Genomic DNA, 26,091 nt, shown 5'->3' with positions numbered 1-26,091 from the left:
TCGATTAATTAAGAAGAAGAGAATCATCCAGTTAATTAATGAAAACCGACACTTGTGATCAGTTTTGCCTCTTATGTCTTGGCAGAAAGGCTATGTAGAGTTGTATTATCACCTATTTTTACTATCTTTTCTTTTACTTCTAATAGGTACGTTTCCCTTTCTCATATTTTCAGTTTTCATCATTTTCTTCCTTTGCAAGCTTTCGCATGTCATGTTATTTATCCATGGTTTAGTAAAAAGTTGGTTTCCATCATCTGATAGATCTACTTCGTCAACTTAGAAAAAAATTATTTATGCAAACACAAGGACTAAAATATTATTAAAAGTTGGACTTTTGTATATAGAAATATTATTATTCAGGTAATTAATTACAAGATTTATTTACTCTCAAATGGATGTCGATCGCAACATACATTTTCATCTGAACTGCTAGCTGCAGAATTGGTGTATGTACCAACGACCACTATACCACAAAAAAACCACACACAGCAACTTGAGTTGCCCCAATTCGCCTCGGTCCGCCGCGTCAAAACCGTGGCCGCGATCATTTTTAAGGCTCAAGAACACCCGGCCAGCAGTGCGCGCGCAACATCAACATGCATGACAACATGGATGGATCATGGATGCTACAAGGCGGTCGGCGTTGCCGTCGGCTCCACGGAGCGGATGGCCTCCCGGATCTCTCGCTGGACGGTGGCGCGGGACGGCGCGACGATCATGTCGTCCCAGATGGAGCGGGAGCCGCAGGTGGTGGCGCCGCCGGGGTAGAGGTCGTGCAGGGAGGTGGCGCCCTCGTTGAGGTTGCTCACCTTGTCCAGGCAGTCGATCTCGCGCGGCTCCACCAGCAGGCTGCCGTTGATGTCGCCCTTCCACGCGATCAGCTAAGACAAGAAATTCGTGCCCAGCTGATTAACAACTAGCTGAGTACGTAGAAATTAAGATGAACTTAGATTGTCCTGAGTACGTAGTTGATCAGTAATAAAAGTGAGAACCTGTGGAGAGCCCAAGGAGTTGGAGCTGTAGAGCTTGGCCCCGTCCACAAGCTGGCAGTACTTCTGGAACGCCGCCGCGAATCTCTTGTGCGACGTGAGCTGCGAGTTCACCCTCACCGCCCTCCCCGTCATGATCGCTCTCCTGCAATGCAGAGAACATCAGAACAAGCATCTCACTCACTGTCAACACTTGCGCACACACGCCCACACACACAATCAAACGACGCGGATAAAAAGGTGACGGTGTGGTACCTGATCCCTCTGGCGACGGCGAGGTAGGCGTCGCAGACGACGCCGACGACCTCGATCCGGTACGGTTTCCGGTCCCTGTTGGCGGCGACAAAGTCCTGGTCGTTGGGGACGGGCTCCCAGTAGTTCTCGGTGATGGTGCCGTCCTCGTCCACCTTGTAGCCCACGCCCATGCGGTGGCGCTGGGAGTGCACGGCCCGGGCCATGGCGATGGTCTGCTCCACGAAGGGCTCCCAGGAGAGCGTGCCGTCCAGGATCACGTCGCGCCCCTCGTTCAGCGCCGTCACCAGCAGCGACGACGCCGCGTCCGTCGACGACTTGTGCACCTGTTGTGTTACACCCAGCGTGTTAGCACACGCACCTATGAAATGAAACGAAACGGTTGATCATCACGCTCCACAACCAATGATGTGCTATACTCGGCTTGGCCATGTCCAAACCCACTAGCAGCTGTGTTGACTCGTGGACCCAGTAGCTGCTGTATTGACAATTTTAAAATGCCGAATAATTTTTGAAAACGCAATTTCCAAATAAAATAAAAATGTGAAAATTTTACTATAATTATATCATTTTTAGAATTGTTTTTGAAAAACCTGAACAATTTCTAAAAGCTTGAACAAATTTTAAAATCACAGACAATTTTTACATATGAGAATAAAATTTGATAATTCCAATTTTTTAAGAATATGATTAATTTTTTAAACATAAACAATTTTGAAAATGGCAAGATTTCTGAAAACTCCTAACAACATTTGGGAAAAGGCAATTTTTTCGATATGTGAACATCTTTTTGTAAAAGGAAACTTTGAACAAAATTTGAAAACAATAACATTTTTACAAATTTGAGAACGTTTCTTGAAAACACAAACATTTTTATGAAATAAATTTTTTGAATGTTTTAAAAAAGAAGTAGAAAATAGAAAAAAACAAAGACAAAAACAAAAAGGAAAAAGAAAAAATGAGCGATAAAACCCAAAACACATTAAAGAAAAAACTGTAGAAAGAAAGGATAACTATAGAAAAGGGAAAAAATCCAAAATGGAGGAAGGTTCTAGAAGGTTCCCAAAACTGGTTTAAATAGTGCACTACGCTATGGTAAAAATGGGCTTACCCACCCCAAAGCGCTTGCCTCCCTCGTAGCGTGTGTCTAGCCGATAGTCTGCCGGAACGAGTGGCAGATAGGACTTTCCCTAGAACTACGCGCTCGGACCCACATCAAGCCACCATATTTCCCCAACATTCAAATTAACATTCAAATTAACTACGAGCAGACTAAGGCATAGCCTAGTGGTGGGAAGGGGCTGATGCCTTCCCACCCACCCAGGTTCAAGACTTGGTATTTGCAATTTGGGTTTGTTGCATCAATTATGCTGTAGGGGGTTCCCTTACAGTCTTTCTATCAAAAAAACATTCAAATTAACGAAATAATTTTCCCTAGGGAAAATGGAGGATGATATAAAAAAGGAAAAATGGTGGAAGGTTCTCCAAAAAAAGGGGAAATGGGGGGAGATTCTCTTAAAAGAAGGGGAAATGAGGGAAGGTTCTCTCAGAAGAAGGAAAAATGGGGGAAATTCTCAAAGGAGGGGGAGGGGGGATGTCAAAAAAGGATAAAAAGGAGGAAGGTCCTAAAAAGGGAAAAATGGGTGCCGGTTCTCTAAGGGGAAATTCTCGAAGGGGGGGGGGGTTGTCAAAAAAGGAAAAAAAGGAGGAAGGTTCTAAAAAAGGAAAAATGGGTGCCGGTTCTCTCAAAAGAAGGAAGATGGGGGAAATTCTCGAAAAGGGGAGGAGGGCAATCTAAAAAAAGGAAAAATGGAGGAAGGTTCTAAAAAAAAGTGATGGAAGAAACAATTTCCCCAATGAAATGTGGGAATGAAACAATTTGCTTTGTCTTCAAGCTTGACAGCTGGTACCTACTCCCTTGATGGAGTCAGCTCATGTATCTCTACCATGTACAATTTGCTACTATAATATATCATGGTATTGATTGTCAAAAAAAAGTATGACATGAGAGATATGTTTAGAAAAATGTTATTCTTATGTACTTCCTCCGTTCCAAATTACTCGTCGCAGAAATGGATGTAATCTAGAACTAAAATACATCTAGATACATCCATACCTGCGACAAGTTATTCGGAACGGAGGGAGTATAATTTCTACAAAATCGGTATGTACAGTTTTTAGGTTGGTACCTACTCCCTTGATGTGTTAGCTAATGGTCATCAATTTGAACTCGTACCTACTTTTTCAGAAGTAGTACGAATATCATTTCTCTGATTTTTTCCATGTTCCAGCCCTGATTCCCCACATGCCAGCACAAATCCTCATAAAACCATACTGTGTCCATGTCGTGGACCCGGCAGGGCAGCAAAAAAAGGTAGATAGATAGATGCGTACATGTTATACACCACACAGACAAAGCAGAACCATCTAATTAAGCCAAGTGCTCCGTTGGACCTCAGCTTTCTCACAGCCTTTGTCGGAGTGAGAAGGGTCATAGGAGCAGACCAGTTCATGTTTCTAGCTTGGTGAACAGATACCATAGATTTTCACTGTACTTGAGCACATACCATACAGTTGGAGAAAGTGTCGGTCGGTCGATCGGGCAGCTGCAGTGCAGTAGGAGTATCAATTACGCGACGCCGCTATGCTATCGCCCCATGTGTGCCATCGCTGCTGACCCCTACCGTTCAGCGGCCGGTTGTTCACTCACCCATTTTTCTACCTAAAAAGTGCAGGGCCATTTTTGTCGTCTCGACTCTGGACTGCTGGGCACGTTAACATGAATAAACTGAAATAGAGCAGACTCAAACCACGCATGTATTCAAAGGGCCAAACTACTGATGTATGACTGGCCAACCACAACTACATCACGTTTTTTTTTTTGCGAAGTAACTACGTCACAATGTTGATCCATTTGTAAACGTCGTCGGAACAACGCTGGTCCATTTGTAAACGTCGTCGAAACAACGCTGCTTCATTTTGATCCATGGTGATGATTGTATATATAGATCTAAATTAGGTATATAACTGCAAGAACGTACCAGCTCTGCCGTCTGAAGCATGTCGTTGTGGTGGCCCATGGAGCTGATGGCGCGGTAGATCACGTCCGTCTCCTTGAAAGCGTCCGCCTCAACCACCAAAGCGTTCTTCCCCGCCTCTATCCAAAACGGCCTGAAATTCAACATCGCAACCCATGCTTCGGCTTCAAATTCTGATCGAATCGACCGTTGTTGCAACAAGTGTACGTACTAAGAAACTGAGGGAAAAACGTAAGAAATAATACTGGTCCTCAGTACTCACTCTTGAAGTATCTCCTTGAGCACGGTGCTCTTGCCGGCGCCCATGCCGCCGCCCATCAGCAGCAGCACCGGGGACCGGTCGCTGTGCGCCACCGGGGCCATAACGTCGGTGCAGTGCGCCTCCTCCTCGCCATTCATCCCCGTCACCGTGCCGATGGCCTTCATCTCATGCACCAGTGTGGAGAACACACGCGTCACCTTGAGGTCCTTCGTGATCCGCTCGAACCGTTGCTTCCTGCTTGTCGCACCCATCCAATCTCAGTTAGTTTTATGCATGCAAGCCTTTTAACAAGTTTTTTTTAAAAGCCTTTTAACAAGTTACTCATGCATAGGGTATTTTATGGAACGCGACAATGTTAGCGTACATCTTAGATTATATACCCTCTTTTATCCATGGTAGATCGCAATTCTACTTAGCAGTTGATGTTGTTGTTTACATCCAACAAGGACTGGAGCAGATATTTTCAATTGAATTGACGACCGGAGTAGTTGAGTTAACGATTATATAGTGATTGGCTAGAGTATGTCTTCAGAACGAATCTCCAACATTGATAGCGTTAGCATCATTGTCATACACCTGGCTTGGCCCACTCCATGATGTATACATGGCCTAGTGGGAGGGTACGTTTTAGATGAGGCTACTATTAATAACGGTTGATTCAATTATTGCGTATCGGCAATGACTTTGGGGCCATGTCTCTAACATGTTTTTATTAAGCACTTGTCGTAGTCTTGGCAGCTATTGCAAACAATACAAAAATAAATAGTTTGGACAATTGGAAATGAGAACTCGTGGTTGTATGGGTCTACGGGTGATGCGCTAGTACATCGCATATGTTAGCATTTGCGCATGTGCACATAAAACAAGGCACATGGTGTATATTCGGAAGCTTCTTGTCGTCTTATCAATATATTGAAACGGGCAAATGAGACACATGCGAGTAAACGGGCAAATGTAAGTAGGATTATTGTGTGTTTTAGTTATATGTACTACATATGTCTATTGCCTCTCGTAAAATAATACTACCTCTGTCTTGGTTTATTGGTCTTCATTGCATTTTCTGTCAAATTTGGACCATAAATTTAACTAACAAAATGTTCATGCATTTCACAAAAAAATATATCATTAAAGACTAGGTTCAAATACGAATCCAACCATATAATTTTTGTTGACATGCATTAACATTTTATTAGTTAAATATTTGATCAAAATTTGGCACAAATTACAAAAGAGACCAGTAAACCAGGACGAAGGTGGTAGCTTAAACTACACCATTTTAGACAATTCTTGGCTAGGAATTTGCAGTTATTGCCTATATGTGTCACTTTCTTAGAGGACGAGACGATTGCACTAGCTACTTTTTTAAAACTCCCGATAGTTATCTGTTAGGTAGCTCATGCTCATCTATATGGGATTATGGGATTATAGAAGTAATTCGAAGTACTTGGCCGGGTCAAATAAATTTGACCAAAGGAAATTTGTGATGGCGAAAAAAAATGATTGGTGAAAGCAAGATAGGAGCTGTACATACATACATGCATTCAAACATGCCGATGTATACCAACGTGTACCCAAGTTGATTAGTAAGAGTAGGAAATGTCAAAAGATTACGAAATTGACCTATAATGGAGACAAATCATGAGCATTCCCATCTACTGCTATTATAAACACATTGACCTAACAACTGGTATAATATGTCATTTGTGTCTGTACTTTTCTTTTCATAAGCATGTTATAAAAGATATCTGCTAGAAAGGTCATCATCGTCAAATCATGACCTTAATTTATGCTTGATACTACATAATTTCAATTCTCTCTCTGTTCACATCCACAAAGAAACGGAGTACTACTTCCCCTGGTTCATATAACTTTGTACTAAATCAGCGGTAATTAATATGGACCGAAGGCATATCACAGTAATTATTAGCATGTGCTGGCTTCGAAGTGTTCATTGAGCACTTTATCATTTATACGCAGCTTAATTTTTATTATTTTAGAAAAGAAAGTGTAAAAAAAGAGAGTTTCCAGTTGGGTTTTGACTTTTCACCTGTTAGCTTCCAGAATCACGTTCCTCAGCTTCTTTTTGTTGGCGCTGTCCACGGTCAAGGCCTGCACATTAAGCGTACGTGCGTGATTGACGGCAAAGTTACGGCAATCGCTCGGCAAGGGCAACGGCAACGGCATATATAATGTAGTAATGCACATCGCATGTGCATCGCTCGTAATTCGTCGAGCCGAGTGGACGTCCACTTTGCTTCCAGATCCGCCAAAGATGACGAGATCGTCGCACACGTACTTATATGCAGACTAAAAAGGGCCGGAGGGAGTACCTGGGTGACGAGGGTGGTGGAATGGTCCCAGTGGAAGGCGAAGTAGCCGAGGATGCATCTCTCCAGCTCGTCGACGAGCTTGACGTAGAGCGCGTCGGCCTCCGGGACGCCGTCCAGGAGGCCGTAGACGTCCGCCATGCAGTTGTTGGTCTGCCGGAGGTAGTTGTTGGCCGCCTTGCACAGGTGGGGGCACTCGCTCGCGTCCTCGAACCCAATCTGCCGAGCTGCATACACAATGAATTGAGATTAATCTGGGAAACACTAATTTGCAGCAGAAACTAAACCCACTCTGATCTCGATGTCAGAAATTCTCAATCACTCATTATCTTTTCAGGAGAGGAGTGGAGAGGAAGTTTTGAACCACATGAAAAGGCTGTGGCCATGGACGACTCGACAATGGCATCGCCGCCGTACGGTACCAGTGGCATGCATTGATCTCGACGAGACGGCTGAAGGGCCCCGGCCTGCTGGTCAGCCTGTGGCCAGGGAGGAAGATCGAGTGCTATTATCATCACTAACTGCTTTCTTCAGTCAGTGCGCTGTCCAGTTTTAAGCTTTTAGCACGAATGCTGGCTGTCTGGTACACGTACGATTAACCTTAACCTCATCACGTGAGACTTGGTGCGTTGTGTCGTACCCATGCGACGTAGTACATGCTTCGGAACTGTTTTTATCCCTCAAGAGAAGATCATGCCATGCTTGGTAGTGGGTAGGCGACTGGCTGGCCAGGTGTTCGTTTTCCATGGAGAAATCGGTGCACGCGTCAGCTAGGAGAAGATATACTCCAGTTCAGTGTCTAGGTGCTACTCTTCCATCAAAGCAGCAGTGCCCATGTCAATCACAAGGGTTTACTTTAACTTTTACTCTCTGTAAACTAAGTGATCTAAACGCTCCTATATTAATTTACGGGAAGTTCTGCATGGTATACATACTACTTTCTGTTTTGGATCTTGTTTCCTAGTGTATCATCAGTGGAATCTCTCGAGCATTCAAGCACCAAGACAAACATTCTGGTTGGAAGGTTGCAGGAGTTAGTTAGAGCCTTTGGTGTTCGGACCAATTGGTTGCTTGCTTCTTGGCGTCATCAGAAAGGGGGGAAATTATCAGACCAAGTGGCAACAGAAACTACGAGACAGTATCATCCTTGTGGTGAAAACGAACACAGGAACGCAGCATCCACGTTAATATACGCATTCAATAACAGCAGTGACAGGTGTTCGTTGATCGGATTGGAATGAGCGGGGATTTGAAAAGAAATTGCTGTAAAGTGTCGCGAAAAAACAAACAATTGAGTGGAAATGGCGACTGACCGACGTAGTGGGAGAACTTCTCGAGGTGCTCGACGCGGCCGTCGCCGGCCATCTCCACCCTCGGCATTTCCGCCATGGCCGGAGGAGCCGGCGGCGGCGGCAGCTTGCTACTCCCGTGGCACAGCGCGGCGACCCTGAGCAGCAGCCGCTTGCCCAACCCATCTGCAAGCAAGCAAGCAAACAAACAGAGCAAGAAGAAGAAGAAGAGATGAGCACACGTCCAGACCAAGCAGAGAAATCCGACGAGCAGATCGCTCTCCTGTTCCGGTTCTTGCCTTGCTGCTGCATGGCGACTGGCGAGTAGTGGAGAAGTCGAGAAGAGGATCGAATGGCGCGCGGGGCCGGATGAGTGGAGAATGGAATGGAAATAGGTGAGGCCCAAGGCCAAGGACGTGGATGCCGTCTGTCTGGGACGATATGCCGCTGGGGTGAGTGGGGTGGGCATGGGCAACGGAGATGGAGATGGTACTTGTAGTACTGGATATCAAGATGCATGTTGCCTGCCTGTATTTTTGGCGTGAAAGTGATGTTTGCGCTGCGCGCCACCACCGTACCCGTATTCTATTCGAGCTGTTGCTGTTTGGTGCTGATATTGTTCCACTTTTCCTATACCCACCCACCCTCTCTTCGTATCTTCTTCTTGGGGACAGTAGGCCAAGTGTGATTATTAAAGGCTGTACTACATCACACAATGCCGGAATTAGAGGCTTCGTGGTGGGTTATCGGTACACGTAGCGGCGTTAACTGGTCAACGCCATCGATCGCTCGATCGTCGGTGTAGCTAGCTTATCGCTCATTCTCGAAAGAAAAGAAAAAGAACTTGTTCATCACTCCCGCGTGTTGAGCATGGGGAATACCTATATGCGCGAGAGGGACCTTCTCAGCTGCGGCTTCTGTCAGGGACGCGCCTCAATTGAGCGATGCCACTTTGATCAGGCCCAGCTGCTGCTACCCGGAGCAGGATATTTGCAAAGAGTGGTGCTATGCACACGACGGATTCACACACGATCAACACAGAACAAGTCACCATTCCATAATATAAAATGTTTTTTTGGCACTATGCTAACGTCAAAGAACATCTTGCATTACGAGACGGAGGGAGTGGGTCATCCGATTGCCTCTTTCTTTAATCTGTGTGGCTTCAAATCATGTTGTGCGCAAATCGTGCGTGAAAGATTACCGGGTTCATGGACCGTGGCTTTCCTTTTTTTTTGTTACACATGTATTATCTCTGTAACTAAATATAAGACATTTTTGCAGTTATGCCTGATACGTTTTCGGCGTACATGCATACATCCATTTCTGCGACAAGTAATTCCAAACGGAGGAAGTAGGCAGGAGAAGGGAAAGGGAACATGCATGTATCGTTACCGTGATGTACGTCTGGTTGTCAATTCTAGGTTTTACTAGGTTGCCTTGCCATTGATCGCGCTGCCAGCTAGGCGTGATGCGACCTGGGACAGAGATACCACTTGCACTTCAAATTGGTGGACGGTCAGTAATGGCAGCTCCTGGTTGGCTCACCGATCTGTGTCCAGGTCGTTTTAGCTAGCACTCCTAGCCTTTTCTCTTCGACAAGGAAAGCTAGTTTGAAGGAGGTAGAAAGTGTGGCCGAAAAAATGGGAAAGAAAAACACAGTACTTGGAGTGTTGCGGATATTTTCTCTCTCGTTCTTTTCTACGGGAAAAAATAGAGTAACATTTGTGTTACGGAGTTACCTTGAATTTGTACTACTATACTGGAGCACAAATAACAGCTGAGGACAAGTGAAGTTGCTTCATTTTTTTCTCGAGAAATAAGTCGAGTTTCTTTTGCAACAAGAATTTATTTTCACACAATAAGTTTTTCTTTCTTTTATAAGTTTTTTGGAGATATTTATTTTAATAGTTTTTAGGGATATTTTCTCTTATTAGGTCTTTTAGGCAAAATTTTCTCTTATTAGTGACTGGTCACTCACGGTGCGAACTGCTAAAGCCTACAATTGATAAACCTCCCAGCCCATAATGACTACTCCTATTCTCCGCCTCACGCGACGGGTAGTGGCAAACTCGCCTCAAGGATGAATGTATTGACCAACCAATTTAGTTCTTTTTTAATTGTGTCGTAGAATTGTCACGACAGATGTCCTAACAAAAGGATTTAGTCGTAGGGCCATCGCAACTAGGAAGTTTAAAGGGGTTAATCGGGACAAAGGGCATGAGAGGTTTATACTAGTTCGGCCCCTTACAATGAAGGTAAAAGGCTACGTCTAGTTGTGTTGGAATTGCTTCGATGACCAAGGAGCTAATCCGCTAGCTTGGCTATCGATCTCTTGTTTCTTGTCCTAAGCCGCCACCGGGTCGTCCCCTTATATACATGGGTTAACGCCTGACGGCCTACAGAGTCCCGGCCGGCTCATAAAACGTGTCCGGCTCGGTGACTTCTTTTATATGCCTTTCTTTACAAGTCTTTCTTTACATATGACGGTTTACAATATTGGGCCTTAAGCCGTTTCTGGGCTTAGGCCTTCTACAAGTCTTAATAAACTATCACCTTGAATATTACTGGGCTTCTTTTGTAACCCGCCATTGGGGTTGACCCGTCCCCTCCTGGGCGGGTCTTATCTGGTAGCTATATTCCCAACATTAGGCCCCAGGTTGACTTGAACTTTGTTCTTTGTCAATCTTCAATACTTAAACGAAATCCATCTTCCTCTCTCTGTAAAAACTCTGTAACCCGCCATGACGTCATCTTCTGAAAACACGAAAGCATGCTATGACGTCATCTTCAATGGATCTTTATCCTTAAATGTCTTCCGAGAATCGAGGCGTCCATTTAGTTGGATAATCATTATTTGTGTCTTCCTCGATTTTCGCGCCTGCCTGTTCGCTTATCCCCTTATAAATGGGCACGACCTGGTCTTTTCTCATTCTTCTCTCTCTTCGTCTTCTTCCTCTCGCAACCCTACTGCTGCCCGAGATCCGCCGCCATCGCAGAGCACCTCGTCTTCGTCGACCTTGGCCGCTGCATCAACCTGAATCGGTCCAGAGAACGGCGGCGACCCTCCGCAGAAAATCCGTGGCTGTAAGTGTTTTACCTTTCTACTCCTCAGATCCGCATTAGGGTTTCTAGGTTTCTGCGTGTTCTTCATAGTTCATCACAGTTTCTTCGTAGTTCTTCCACTACAGTTTCTTCTTGATCCAAAAAGAACATATACTCGTGCGGTAGTTGTTTTGTACCCATTCTTGATACCAGTAGATCCCTTTTTCTTGTACAAAGACCTCATTAGAACTCATGAACTCATCTGTGCTAGATTTTTAGGTCTAGAATATTTTCCATTTTGAACGGCCATTTGATCCAGAATAATATCAAGAAATTAGGAAACTTGTTTGCCTCAACACGTGGCCAATTCTGTTTCTGGCATTCCTCAAATATCTGTACTCATGGCGGCTTATTACGTCGGCTCACTTTTCCCTTATATGACATTAGCCCTTACTTAAGCCGCCATTACTCATTTGCACCATCATCATTTAACTTCACCATTGAATTGAAACGACACGTTACTTTCTTTTCAGTTTGTCTTTTGATGATCATGCCGTCAAAAGCACCGACTGTCTGCAACTGGGTCCCTTCCACAGTCACTGAAGATACCTTGAAGGAATTCTTCACCATAGGATTTTTGCCAGGGAAAAATGTTATGTCTTATCGTGCACCTGACCCGGACGAGGAACGACCTAATCCCAAAGACGATGAAGTTATTGTCTTCTCTGACCACATGAATCGGGGTTTTACACCACCCGGCTCAAAGTTCTTTAGAGATGTTCTTCATTTTTTCAAACTTCATCCTCAAGATATTGGACCCAATTCCATATCCAACATCTGCAATTTTCAAGTTCTCTGTGAGGTGTATCTTCAAGAAGAGCCGACTGTGGAACTCTTCAGAGAGTACTTTTATCTGAACCGCCAGAATGAGTGTACCAATGGCCCTAGCTTGGAACTTGGTGGAATCTCAATTTAGCGCCGACAGGGCGCCGTCTTTCCCTTAATTGTCTTACCGAGTCATCCCAAAGATTGGAATCAGACCTGGTTCTATTGCCAAGATATGTCTCCAGCCAATGAAAAACCACTGTCAGGTTATCGTGTGGAGCGTCTGGATTCCAAGTTTGTGCTACCTGATAAGCTTACTGATGCTGAACACAAGAAGCTTATTCCATCTATTAAAAGGATCCATGCCTTACTGGGGAATGGCTTAACCGGAGTTGATTTGATCCATTGCTGGATCTCGTGGCGGGTCATTCCTCTAAGCCGCCGATCCAAGTTGATGTATGAATATGGCAGAGGCCCAGATGACTCTCTGCGTTACAACTCTGTACAACTAACTGAAGAAGACATTGTTTCAATGTCAACCATCCTTGTGAACAGCAAGTATGAGGACTGCAGTAAGGTTGGGTTAAACCCCTTCTGTAAACTTAACCCGGCACCAGAGGTGAGAAACCCCTGACCTCTTTCTCTTTTGTGTTTTCCTCAGTAGTTTTAAATACTTGCATGACCTTTTATCCTGTTTATTTGTTTACAGGCCAAATCCGACTTCTAGAAAGCCAAGTATGACCACAAAACTGCCAAGAAGGCTAGAGCCGCCGCCATAGCCGCCAGGAAGACGACCCGGAGGTCCAAGAAGAAAAGGAGCACTACTTCGGAACTGTTAAAGCTTGACGATGATTCTAAGTCGGAGGTTGCCCTTGACTCACTTGGCCAGTTTTTTAATAACCTTATTGACACTGACTATTGCCAGGACGACACGGGGGCCAGTCAGGCCGTACAAGAAGAGGTAACTATTTCCTCCGACTCAGCCCATTTGCCAAGACAGAAACTTCGACTGGTAACCCAGAAAGTAAGGTTTTCACACCCTTTGGCTTATTTGGACACTCATTTTCTTTTGAAAAAGCAGCAACATGAGAGCCGCCGTCAGGCCCGGAATAATGACGACGATGAACCACCTTCCGTTTTACAACAAACTCCTCGAAAGCGCCAGAATGAGGTTTCTTTCATCTTTATCTGTTGCTTTCATTAATGAATCTATTCCCTTGCCTCACTAACTTTATTTTACCTTTTACAGGAGGTTTCTCGCTCTTCTGGCGACTCATCTCAGACTTAGTTTCCGGCTTTCAAAACTGCTCCTGGGTACGGAAAAATCAGTTTTCCTCTATCTTTAGAACTGCATCATTGTACTAACAGTCTCATAAAATCTTTCTTAGTGGTCAAGCCAAGTCCAAGAAGGCCAAGGTGATTAAACCGACGGAAGACCCGTCAGTTCTTGCACCTGAACCGGCCATGCCAACTTCTCCCCCTCGAACTGAAGCACCAGAAGACCCAGCTGTTGATACTCAATTGGATCCTCCTGAGTCGTCAGCTGATGATACCATTGTTAATCCCTCTACCGCCAGACCATCCAGTTCAGCTAACCCGCCAACATCTTCTGATCATGACGTTCTGATCACTGGCAGCAGATTTTTTGTGCCGGGTAATCCAACTGTGCTAGCCAGGCATTCTGCCAAACAGGAGGCCTTAGAAAGGCAGAAAGTACAGTTTGATATCTCTCGCTATACTCATCTGAATGCTAGTGACATACTGTCCGGCTATCTCAGTCATGTGCATTCCAGCCGTGAGTCGGAAATTGAGATGGTCAAGCAATTGCAGCTAAAACATGAGGTATGTTTTCTGGCTTATTTATACTCTGTCAGCCCCAAGTCTTCAGATAATGATCCTGAATGATCTGTAGACTTTATGATATAGGTTGAAACTTTTCCTCTGAAAGTCCAATAGAGTAGCATAAACTTGACATGTAGTTCCCAAGGGCCGGCTCAATTTATCATAAATGAACCGGTACTTAACTTTATAATTGTCTTTTACTAGTCCCAATAAGTACTGCAATCTGACTCAATCTTGAAAAACTTTCTGAATATCATGCATTAGCCCCCAAGTGCCAAGTGTTGTTACTTTGTAAAACACTTGGGACTTGAAACATATAAGAGTCATAAAAAATTTCTTTGGCAGACATTAGCCCCCAAGTGTCAAGTGGTATTGCGGTGCAAAGTACTTGAGACTTGAACCCTTATAACTTTTAGTTTAAGCCTTGACATATATGTGTATGTTTTGCAGAACGCCCTATCTGAATTGAGCTCCCAATTAGTTGAAGCAAAGACCCGGCTGGCAGATCAAGAGGCAAAAATCAAAACTGCTGACTCTAAACTCCAATTAAGTCTTTCTGAGACAGAAAAATTAAAGACCAACTTGACTGCAAAGAAGAAATCCTGGGCCGAAGAAAAGACGCTGCTGGTTCAACGTGCCGAAACAGTTGAGGCGGCTCTTGAAGAGGTTACGTCAGAGCTCACCGGCTTAAAGAACCGTGTCTCTCAAATGGTCTCCGCCATATTCGGTAAGTCATTTGTATTAATCACTTATACCTTATTGTGACCAGGAATATAAACCACATGCTGAACCTTTGATGAAAATAACTCGTAGGTCCACGAAGCCAAAATCTGAGCCAAGATAGTGTGACCAAACTGAAGGCGGTTTATACCTTAGTGGAGCAGTTGTATACTGGTGCTCAACGAGCACTTGCTGCTATCTCCCCTGCCAACCAAGGACCCAACTGGCTGAGTGACATTTTGAACAAATTATCGATCTTACCCGCCATGTTTCAAAAGGTCAAAGGATCCTGTGCCAGAGCCGGAGCCCTGACTGCTCTGAGCCGCTCCAAAGCCTGGGTGCCAGATCTAGACCCGGCGGATGTAGCTAAGGGGTACCCTACCGTGAAGGAAGACAGGACTCTATTTGAGCAAGATGACTTCATTGCCTGCGTGAGGGGAGTTCGACCTCAAGCTACCGTCCTTGGAGATGAGACCAACATCGATAAATATCAGCCGAGTTTTGATATGGAGAATAAGAAGATGGTGACTCCCTCTTATAAAGTGACGAATCTTATCCCGCCGGTTCGCCCACATACATTTGCCCCAGAAATTGACCCGGCCGGCTTAATTGATGATGAGGCTGAATTCATTGCTCTGAACGGCTTTGATTGGTCCAATCCCTGCTTTCAACCAGTGGAGGGAGGTGAACCGGCCAGGGGGGAGTCATAACCATCTAAACAATCCAGCTTTTAGCTTAGGACCTGTCTTAAGAGAGAGAGAAACAATAACCTTTTGGGCTCTTAATGCCTTGTAATAGGTTAGTTTAAAAAACTGCATATTTTGCCGATGCCATCGTGCATAAGATGCCGTGTGTGACTCTTTGCTCCTGATGTCAATATATGCGTCACATCTATGGTTACATCTGTAATATTTCAACTTTGTTCCTATAGAAAAGGAAAAAACTGGCTTGGCGGTTTAGCACCGGATGGGTCAGAACACCCTGTACAGGACCAATGATTTTATCGTACTAGAAAAAACGGAACCAGACGTGAAATAAACAAGGTTGAAACAACCTTTGATTAATGAAAAAACACAGAAAAATCTGTTCATGAATAACACAGTCATACATGTGTTCTTTGCATCTGGACTACCGGTCTATATGACCCGGGTGATGAGGTTGATGACCCAGTTTTTTTAGAAGGCAATGCTTCTATATGCCTGATGACTATCATGCCTTGGCGGTTTATTGTCAAATAGTCCAGCCGGTGGAAAAAAACATGCTCATCATTTAGATTTGAGACAGACCAGTAAAATAAAATAGCAGATTTCAAACAACATAAATTAACTTTTTAACTGAAATTTGGGGGTTTCTGATTCGAATACGATCAGTAAACCGGATCAAAGGGGTTAAGCTAAGATTCGAATACGATCATATAGCCCCTAGTGGCTTTGGCGTTGCGCCGATCAAGAGGGTACCGACAGCTATGTTCTCTTTGGTTCGAATACAACCTATGTTTGAACAGGAAGCCCCCAAATGACCTTGAGAGGTTTTTAAAGACCCTGATTCGAATACGATCCAAGTTGGACCCAAAAGGGGTTAAGCTATGATTCGGATACGATCAAGAAGCCCCCTAGTGAGTTTGGCTTTGAGCCGATCAAGAGGGTTACAACAGGTATGTTCTCTTTGGTTCGAATACGACCTATGTTTGAATAGGAAGCCCCCAAGTGATCATGAATTTTACAGCTAGATTCGAATACGATCATAAGCTGGACCAGAAAGGTTAAGCTAGATTCAGATATGATTAGCTCCTTAATAGTCATGAAAATATTAAAGATATATGATCTTTGAAGAGGAAAAAGGCAGAGGTCATGCTTTATTACTTATCATAATATACACAACATCAAAGTATGTACATGACGAGAGCCGGTAGCTCAGGTGTAGTATGGCCGAAGCTGAGCAATGTTCCACAGCCGGCGGGTCTCCTCCTCCGACTTACGTGAGTCTTTGTGCTCTCGAACGTCAATGATGTAATATGACCCATTTTTAAATTCTTACTGACCACAAAAGGTCCTTCCCAAGGCGGGGATAGTTTGTGTGCATCCGACAGATCCTGAATGAGCCGGAGCACCAGGTCACCTTCTTGAAAGGCCTGGACTTAACCCGACGGTTGTGATAACGGCGCAGGTCCTGTTGATAAATTGCTGGTCGAGCCGCCACCAAGTCTCTCTCCTCATCTAACAAGTCAAGTGCATCTTGTCGGGCTTGTTCATTATTAGCTTCAACGTAAGCCGCCACACGAGGCGAGTCATGACGGATGTCACTGGGCAGCACCGCTTCCGCTCCATAAACCATAAAGAAAGGTGTATAACATGTAGACCTGTTAGGAATGGTGTTGATACTCCATAGCACCGAGGGTAATTCTTCTACCCAACAACCCGGCGTCCGTTGTAAGGGAACCATAAGCCGGGGCTTGAGACCTTTTAAGATTTGCTGATTTGCTCTCTCAGCCTGACCATTAGATTGAGGGTGAGCTACAGAAGAAACATCGAGCCGGATATGCTCACATTGACAAAACTCCTCCATAGCACCTTAGACAAATTAGTTCCATTGCCAGTGATAATGCTGTGTGGAAAACCAAAGCGAAAAATCACCTTTTTCATGAACTGAACCGCTATGGCTGCATCACACTTACTCACCGGCTCTGCCTCAACCCATTTTGTGAATTTGTCAACTGCCACTAAAAGATGTGTCTTTGTATCCTTAGACCTTTTGAAAGGTCCAACCATGTCAAGCCCCCAAACCGCAAACGGCCAAGTGATTGGAATCATCCACAACTCTTGAGCCGGCACATGCGCTCGTCGTGCAAATTTTTGACATCCATCACACCTACTGACCAGATCCTCTGCATCAGCGTGAGACATTAACCAGTAAAAACCATGACAAAAAGCTTTGGCCACAAGAGACTTTGACCCGGCGTGATGACCATAATCCCCTTCATGGATCTCACGAAGTATTTCTTGACCTTCTTCAGGAGAAACACAACGCTGAAACGCTCCAGTGATGCTACGATGATACAACTCTCCGTCAGAAATCGTCATTGACTTGGACCACCGGGTTATCTGTTGGGCCAGGGTCTCATCCTCTGGCAACTCGCCCCGGGTCATGTAAGCCAGGAACGGTACTGTCCAATCTAGAATAATATGAGTAGCCGCCACTAACTGTGCCTCCGGGTCAGGAATGGCCAAATCTTCCTATGTAGGCAACTTAACAGACAGGTTATGTAAAACATCCAAAAAGGTGTTAGGGGGTACCGGCTTACGCTGAGATCCCAACCAGCTTAAGGAATCGGCTGCTTCGTTCTTTCTACGGTCAATGTGTTCCACTTGATAACCCTTAAAATGCCCTGCAACAGCATCGACCTCGCGGCGATAAGCTGCCATGAGAGGATCCTTGGAATCCCACTTGCCTGACACCCGTTGAGCCACCAAATCTGAATTGCCAAGGCACTAGACCCGACTCAGACTCATTTCTTTAGCCATTCGAAGACCATGGAGCAAGGCTTCATATTCTGCTGCGTTGTTAGTACAAGGAAACATCAATCGCAAGACATAACAAAACTTGTCCCCTCGAGGAGAAGTTAAAACAACTCCAGCCCCCGAGCCTTCCAACTGTCTGGACCCATCAAAATGAATCGTCCAATATGTGTTGTCTGGTTTCTCCTCTGGCATCTGCAACTCTGTCCAGTCGTTAATGAAGTCAACTAACGCTTGAGATTTGATCGCAGTACGTGGCATATACTTCAAACCATGAGACCCAAGTTCAATAGCCCACTTGGCGACTCGTCCTGTGTCTTCTCTATTTTGAATGATTTCTCCTAGAGGAGCAGAGCTAACCACAGTGATTGGGTGACCCTGAAAGTAATGTTTGAGCTTCCGGCTTGCCATGAACACCCCATAAACGAGCTTCTGCCAATGTGGATATCTTTGTTTAGATTCAATCAGCACCTCACCGACGTAGTAAACTGGCCGTTGGACTGGATGTTCTTTGCCATCCTCCTTGCGCTCCACAACAATGGCCACACTGATGGCATGTGAGTTAGCAGCTACATATAATAACAACGACTCTTTCTCAACCGGAGCAGCAAGAACCGGCGGCTCAACGAGCTGTTTCTTCAGATCCTTAAAAGCAGAGTTAGCAGCATCACTCCAGACAAAGCCATCTGCCTTTTTCATCATTTGATACAAAGGCATCGCCTTCTCCCCTAACCGGCTTATGAACTGGCTTAAGGCAGTGAGGCGACACGCCAGCTGCTGAACGTCATTGATGCACACCGGTTTGGCCAGAGATGTGATTGCCTTAATTTTCTCCGGGTTAGCCTCAATACCTCCGTTAGACACCAAAAAACCCAAGAGTTTGCCAGCTGGGACTCCAAAAACACACTTGGCCGGGTTAAGCATCATCTTGTAGACCCGGAGGTTATCAAAGGTCTCCTTCAGATCAGTTACCAAGGTTTCCTTCTCTCTGGATTTCACCACTATGTCGTCCACATAAGCATGAACGTTACGCCCAATCTGATTGTGAAGACAGTTTTGTACACATCGTTGATAAGTTGTTGTTGGGGAACGTAGTAATTTCAAAAAAATTCCTACGCACACGCAAGATCATGGTGATGCATAGCAACGAGAGGGGATAGTGTGATCTACGTACCCTTGTAGACCGACAGCGGAAGCGTTAGCACAACGCGGTTTATGTAGTCGTACATCTTCACGGCCCGACCGATCAAGCACCGAAACCACGGCACCTCCGAGTTTTAGCACACGTTCAACTCGATGATGATCCCCGGACTCCGATCCAGCAAAGCGTCGGGGAGGAGTTCCGTCAGCACGACGGAGTGGTGACGATCTTGATGTTCTACCGTTGCAGGGCTTCGCCTAAGCACCGCTACAATATTATCGAGGATTATGGTGGAAGGGGGCACCGCACACGGCTAAGAAAACGATCACGTGGATCAACTTGTGTGTCTAGGGGTGCCCCCTGCCCCCGTATATAAAGGAGAAAGGGGAGGAGGCCGGCCGGCCCTATTGGCGCGCCAAGGAGGAGTCCTCCTCCTAGTAGGAGTAGGACTCCTACTAGGAGGGGGAAAGGAAGTGGGGAGGGAGAAGGAAAGGGGGGCGCCGCCCCCCCTCTCCTAGTCCAATTGGGACCAGGGGGGGAGGAGGCACGCGGCCCACCCTGGCTGCCCTTCTCTCTCTCCACTAAGGCCCATATGGCCCATTACTTCTCTCGGGGGGGGGGGTCGGTAACCCTCCGGTACTCCGGTTTTCTCTGAAATCACCCAGAACACTTTCGGTGTCTGAATATAGTCGTCCAATATATCAATCTTTATGTCTCGACCATTTCGAGACTCCTCGTTATGTCCGTGATCACATCCGGGACTCCGAACTAACTTCGGTACATCAAAACTCATAAACTCATAATATAACTGACATCGAAACCTTAAGCGTGCGGACCCTACGGGTTCGAGAACAATGTAGACATGACCGAGACATGTCTCCGGTCAATAACCAATAGCGGAACCTGGATGCTCATATTGGCTCCCACATATTCTATGAAGATCTTTATCGGTCAGACCGCATAACAACATACGTTATTCCTTTTGTCATCGGTATGTTACTTGCCTGAGATTCGATCGTTGGTATCTCAATACCTAGTTCAATCTCGTTACCGGCAAGTCTCTTTACTCGTTTCGTAATACATCATCTCGCAACCAACTCATTAGTTGCAATGCTTGCAAGGGTGCATTACCGAGAGGGCCCAGAGATACCTCTCCGACAATCGGAGTGACAAATCCTAATCTCGAAATAACGCCAAACCCAACATTTACCTTTGGAGACACCTATAGAGGCTCCCTTTATAATCACCCAGTTACGTTGTGACGTTTGGTAGCACACAAAGTGTTCCTCCGGCAAACGGGAGTTGCATAATCTCATAGTCATAGGAACATGTATAAGTCATGAAGAAAGCAATAGCAACATACTAAACGATCGGGTGCTAAGCTAATGGAATGGGTCATGTCAATCACATCATTCTCCTAATAATGTGATCCCGTTAATCAAATGACAACACATGTCTATGGTTAGGAAACATAACCATCTTTGATTAACGAGCTAGTCAAGTAGAGGCATACTAGTGACGTTTAGTTTGTCTATGTATTCACACAAGTATTGATAATACAATTCTAGCATGAATAATAAACATTTATCATGATATAAGGAAATAAAATAATAACATTATTATTGCCTCTAGGGCATATTTCCTTCAGTCTCCCACTTGCACTAGAGTCAATAATCTGGATTACACAGTAATGATTCTAACACCCATGGAGCTTTGGTGCTGATCATGTTTTGCTCGTGGAAGAGGCTTAGTCAACGGGTCTGCAACATTCAGATCCGTATGTATCTTGCAAATCTCTATGTCTCCCACCTGGACTAGATCCCGGATGGAATTGAAGCGTATTTTGATGTGCTTGGTTCTCTTGTGAAATCTGGATTCTTTTGCCAAGGCAATTGCGCCAGTATTGTCACAAAAGATTTTCATTGGACCCGATGCACTGGGTATGACACCTAGATCGGATATGAACTCCTTCATCCAGACTCCTTCGTTTGCTGCTTCCGAAGCAGCTATGTACTCCGCTTCACATGTAGATCCCGCCACAACGCTTTGTTTAGAACTGCACCAACTGACAGCTCCACCGTTTAATGTAAACACGTATCCGGTTTGTGATTTAGAATCATCCGGATCAGTGTCAAAGCTTGCATCAACGTAACCATTTACGATGAGCTCTTTGTCACCTCCATATATGAGAAACATATCCTTAGTCCTTTTCAGGTATTTCAGGATGTTCTTGACCGCTGTCCAGTGATCCACTCCTGGATTACTTTGGTACCTCCCTGCTAGACTTATAGCAAGACACACATCAGGTCTGGTACACAGCATTGCATACATGATAGAGCCTATGGCTGAAGCATAGGGAACATCTTTCATTTTCTCTCTATCTTCTGCATTGGTCGGGCATTGAGTCTTACTCAATTTCACACCTTGTAACACAGGCAAGAATCCTTTCTTTGCTTGATCCATTTTGAACTTCTTCAAAATTTTGTCAAGGTATGTGCTTTGTGAAAGTCCAATTAAGCGTCTTGATCTATCTCTATAGATCTTAATGCCCAATATGTAAGCAGCTTCACCGAGGTCTTTCATTGAAAAACTCTTATTCAAGTATCCCTTTATGCTATTCAGATATTCTATATCATTTTCGATTAGTAATATGTCATCTACATATAATATCAGAAATGCTACAGAGCTCCCACTCACTTTCTTGTAAATACATGCTTCTCCAAAAGTATGTACAAAACCAAATGCTTTGATCACACTATCAAAGCGTTTATTCCAACTCCGAGAAGCTTGCACCAGTCCATAAATGGATCGCTGGAGCTTGCACACTTTGTTAGCTCCCTTTGGATCGACAAAAGCTTCCGGTTGCATCATATACAACTCTTCTTCCAGAAATCCATTCAGGAATGCAGTTTTGACATCCATTTGCCAAATTTCATAATTATAAAATGCGGCAATTGCTAACATGATTCGGACAGACTTAAGCATCACTACGGGTGAGAAGGTCTCATCGTAGTCAATCCCTTGAACTTGTCGAAAACCTTTTGCGACAAGTCGAGCTTTGTAGATAGGAATATTACTGTCAGCGTCAGTCTTCTTCTTGAAGATTCATTTATTCTCAATTGCTTGCCGATCATTGGGCAAGTCAACCAAAGTCCATACTTTGTTCTCATACATGGATCCCATCTCAGATGTCATGGCTTCAAGCCATTTTGCGGAATCTGGGCTCACCATCGCTTCTTCATAGTTCGTAGGTTCATCATGATCTAATAGCATGACTTCCAGAACAGGATTACCGTACCACTCTGGTGCGGATCTTACTCTGGTTGATCTACGAGGTTTAGTAGTATCTTGTTCTGAAATTTCATGATCATCATCATTAGCTTCCTCACTAATTGGTGTAGGTGTTACAGAAACTGGTTTCTGTGATGTACTACTTTCCAATAAGGGAGCAGGTACAGTTACCTCATCAAGTTCTACTTTCCTCCCACTCACTTCTTTCGAGAGAAACTCCTTCTCTAGAAAGTTTCCGAATTTAGCAACAAAAGTCTTGCCTTCGGATCTGTGATAGAAGGTGTATCCAATAGTTTCCTTTGGATATCCTATGAAGACACATTTCTCCGATTTGGGTTCAAGCTTATCAGGTTGAAGCTTTTTCACATAAGCATCGCAGCCCCAAACTTTGAGAAACGACAACTTTGGTTTCTTGCCAAACCACAGTTCATAAGGCGTCATCTCAACGGATTTTGATGGTGCCCTATTTAACGTGAATGCGGCCGTCTCTAGAGCCTATCCCCAAAACGATAGCGGTAAATCAATAAGAGACATCATAGATCGCACCATATCTAGTAAAGTACGATTACGACGTTCGGACACACCATCACGCTGTGGTGTTCCGGGTGGCGTGAGTTGCGAAACTATTCCGCATTGTTTCAAATCTACACCAAACTCGTAACTCAAATATTCTCCTCCACAATCAGATTGTAGGAATTTTATTTTCTTGTTACGATGATTTTCAACTTCACTCTGAAATTCTTTGAACTTTACAAACGTTTCAGACTTATGTTTCATTAAGTAGATATACCCATATCTGCTTAAGTCATTTGTGAAGGTGAGAAAATAACGATATCCGCCACGAGCCTCAACATTCATCAGACCACATACATCTGTATGTATGATTTCCAACAAATCTGTTGCTCTCTCCATAGTACCAGAGAACGGTGTTTTTGTCATCTTACCCATAAGGCACGGTTCGCAAGTACCAAGTGATTCATAATCAAGTGGATCCAGAAGTCCATCAGTATGGAGTTTCTTCATGCGCTTTACACCAATATGACCCGAACGGCAGTGCCACAAATAAGTTGCACTATCATTATCAACTCTGCATCTTTTGGCTTCAATATTATGAATATGTGTGTCACTACTATCGAGATTTAATAAGAATAGACCACTCTTTAAGGGTGCATGACCATAAAAGATATTACTCATATAAATAGAACAACCATTATTCTCTGATTTAAATGAATAACCGTCTCGCATTAAACAAGATCCAGATATAATGTTCATGCTTAACGCTGGCACCAAATAACAATTATTTAGGTCTAATACTAATCCCGAAGGTAGATGTAGAGGTAGCCTGCCGACCCCGATCACATCGACTTTGGAACCATTTCCCACGCGCATCATCACCTCGTCCTTAGCCAATCTTCGCTTAATCCGTAGTCCCTATTTCGAGTTGCAAATGTTAGCAACAGAACCAATATCAAATACCCAGGTGCTACTGTGAGCATTAGTAAGGTACACATCAATAACATGTATATCACATATACCTTTGTTCACCTTGCCATCCTTCTTATCCGCCAAATACTTGGGGCAGTTCCGCTTCCAGTGACCAGTCTGCTTGCAGTAGAAGCACTCAGTTTCAGGCTTAGGTTCAGGTTTGGGTTTCTTCTCTTGAGTAGCAATTTGCTTGCTGTTCTTTTTGAAGTTCCCCTTCTTCTTTCCTTTGCCCTTTTTCTTGAAACTAGTGGTCTTGTTGACCATTAACACTTGATGCTCCTTCTTGATTTCTACCTCCGCAGCTTTCAGCATTGCGAAGAGCTCGGGAATAGTCTTATTCATCCCTTGCATATTATAGTTCATCATGAAGCTCTTGTAGTTTGGTGGCAGTGATTGGAGAATTCTGTCAATGACGCAATCATCTGGAAGATTAACTCCCAATTGAATCAAGTGATTATTATACCCAGACATTTTGAGTATATGCTCACTAACAGAACTGTTCTCCTCCATCTTGCAGCTATAGAACTTATTGGAGACTTCATATCTCTCAATTCAGGCATTTGCTTGAAATATTAACTTCAACTCCTAGAACATCTCATATGCTCCATGATGTTCAAAACGTCGTTGAAGTCCCGATTCTAAGCCGTAAAGCATGGCACACTGAACTATCGAGTAGTCATTAGCTTTGCTCTGCCAGACGTTCATAACATCTGGTGTTGCTCCAGCAGCAGGCCTGGCACCCAGCGGTGCTTCCAGGACGTAATTCTTCTGTGCAGCAATGAGGATAATCCTCAAGTTACGGACCCAGTCCGTGTAATTGCTACCATCATCTTTCAACTTTGCTTTCTCAAGGAACGCATTAAAATTCAACGAAACAACAGCACGGGCCATCTATCTACAATCAAACATAAACAAGAAAGATACTATCAGGTACTAAGTTCATGATAAATTTAGGTTCAATTAATCATATTACTAAAGAACTCCCACTTAGATAGACATCCCTCTAATCCTCTAAGTGATTACGTGATCCAAATCAACTAAACCATGTCCGATCATCACGTGAGATGGAGTAGTTTCATTGGTGAATATCACTATGTTGATCATATCTACTATATGATTCACGCTCGACCTTTTGCTCTCCGTGTTCCGAGGCCATATCTGTATATGCTTGGCTTGTCAAGTATAACCTGAGTATTCCGCGTGTGCAACTGTTTTGCACCCGTTGTATTTGAACGTAGAGCCTATCACACCCGATCATCACGTGATGTCTCAGCACGAAGAACTTTCACAACGGTGCATACTCAGGGAGAACACTTCTTGATAATTAGTGAGAGATCATCTTAAAATGCTACCGTCAATCAAAGCAAGATAAGATGCATAAAAGATAAACATCACATGCAATCAATATAAGTGATATGATATGGCCATCATCATCTTGTGCTTGTGATCTCCATCTTCGAAGCACCGTCGTGATCACCATCGTCACCGGCGCGGCACCTTGATCACCATCGTAGCATCATTGTCGTCTCGCCAATCTTATGCTTCCACGACTATCGCTACCGCTTAGTGATAAAGTAAAGCATTACAGCGTAATTGCATTGCATACAATAAAGCGACAACCATATGGCTCCTGCCAGTTGCCGATAACTTGGTTACAAAACATGATCATCTCATACAATAAAATTTAGCATCATGTCTTAACCATATCACATCACAACATGCCCTGCAAAAACAAGTTAGACGTCCTCTACTTTGTTGTTGTTGCAAGTTTTACGTGGCTGCTACGGGCTTAAGCAAGAACCAATCTTACCTACGCATCAAAACCACAACGATAGTTTGTCAAGTTGGTGCTGTTTTAACCTTCGCAAGGACCGGGCGTAGCCACACTCAGTTCAACTAAAGTTGGAGAAACTGACACCCGCTAGCCACCTTTGTGCAAAGCACGTCGGGAGAACCCGTCTCGCGTAAGCGTACGCGTAATGTCGGTCCGGGCCGCTTCGTCCAACAATACCGCCGAACCAAAGTATGACATGTGATGCATAGCAACAAGAGGGGAGAGTGTGATCTACG

At 44.4% G+C, this 26,091-nt stretch overlaps 1 protein-coding gene across 1 annotated transcript; it reads right to left on the bottom strand.

Moving 5' to 3' along the window:
• Positions 1-316: 316 nt before the first annotated feature.
• On the bottom strand, positions 317-8,638 carry LOC125550575 (calmodulin calcium-dependent NAD kinase-like). Its single transcript, XM_048713597.1, has 9 exons — positions 8,457-8,638; positions 8,182-8,343; positions 6,872-7,095; positions 6,589-6,650; positions 4,542-4,775; positions 4,283-4,412; positions 1,245-1,567; positions 993-1,134; positions 317-881 (listed from the first exon to the last, which is right to left on the bottom strand). The coding sequence occupies exons 1-9, from the start codon at positions 8,467-8,469 to the stop codon at positions 627-629; spliced, it is 1,545 nt and encodes a 514-aa protein (XP_048569554.1). The 5' UTR covers positions 8,470-8,638; the 3' UTR covers positions 317-626.
• Between the last annotated feature and the right edge of the window lie 17,453 nt (positions 8,639-26,091).

Source organism: Triticum urartu, chromosome 4 (genome assembly GCF_003073215.2).
Source record: "Triticum urartu cultivar G1812 chromosome 4, Tu2.1, whole genome shotgun sequence".
NCBI classification, from domain to species: domain Eukaryota; kingdom Viridiplantae; phylum Streptophyta; class Magnoliopsida; order Poales; family Poaceae; genus Triticum; species Triticum urartu.
This window is presented reverse-complemented; position numbering and strand designations above follow the sequence as displayed.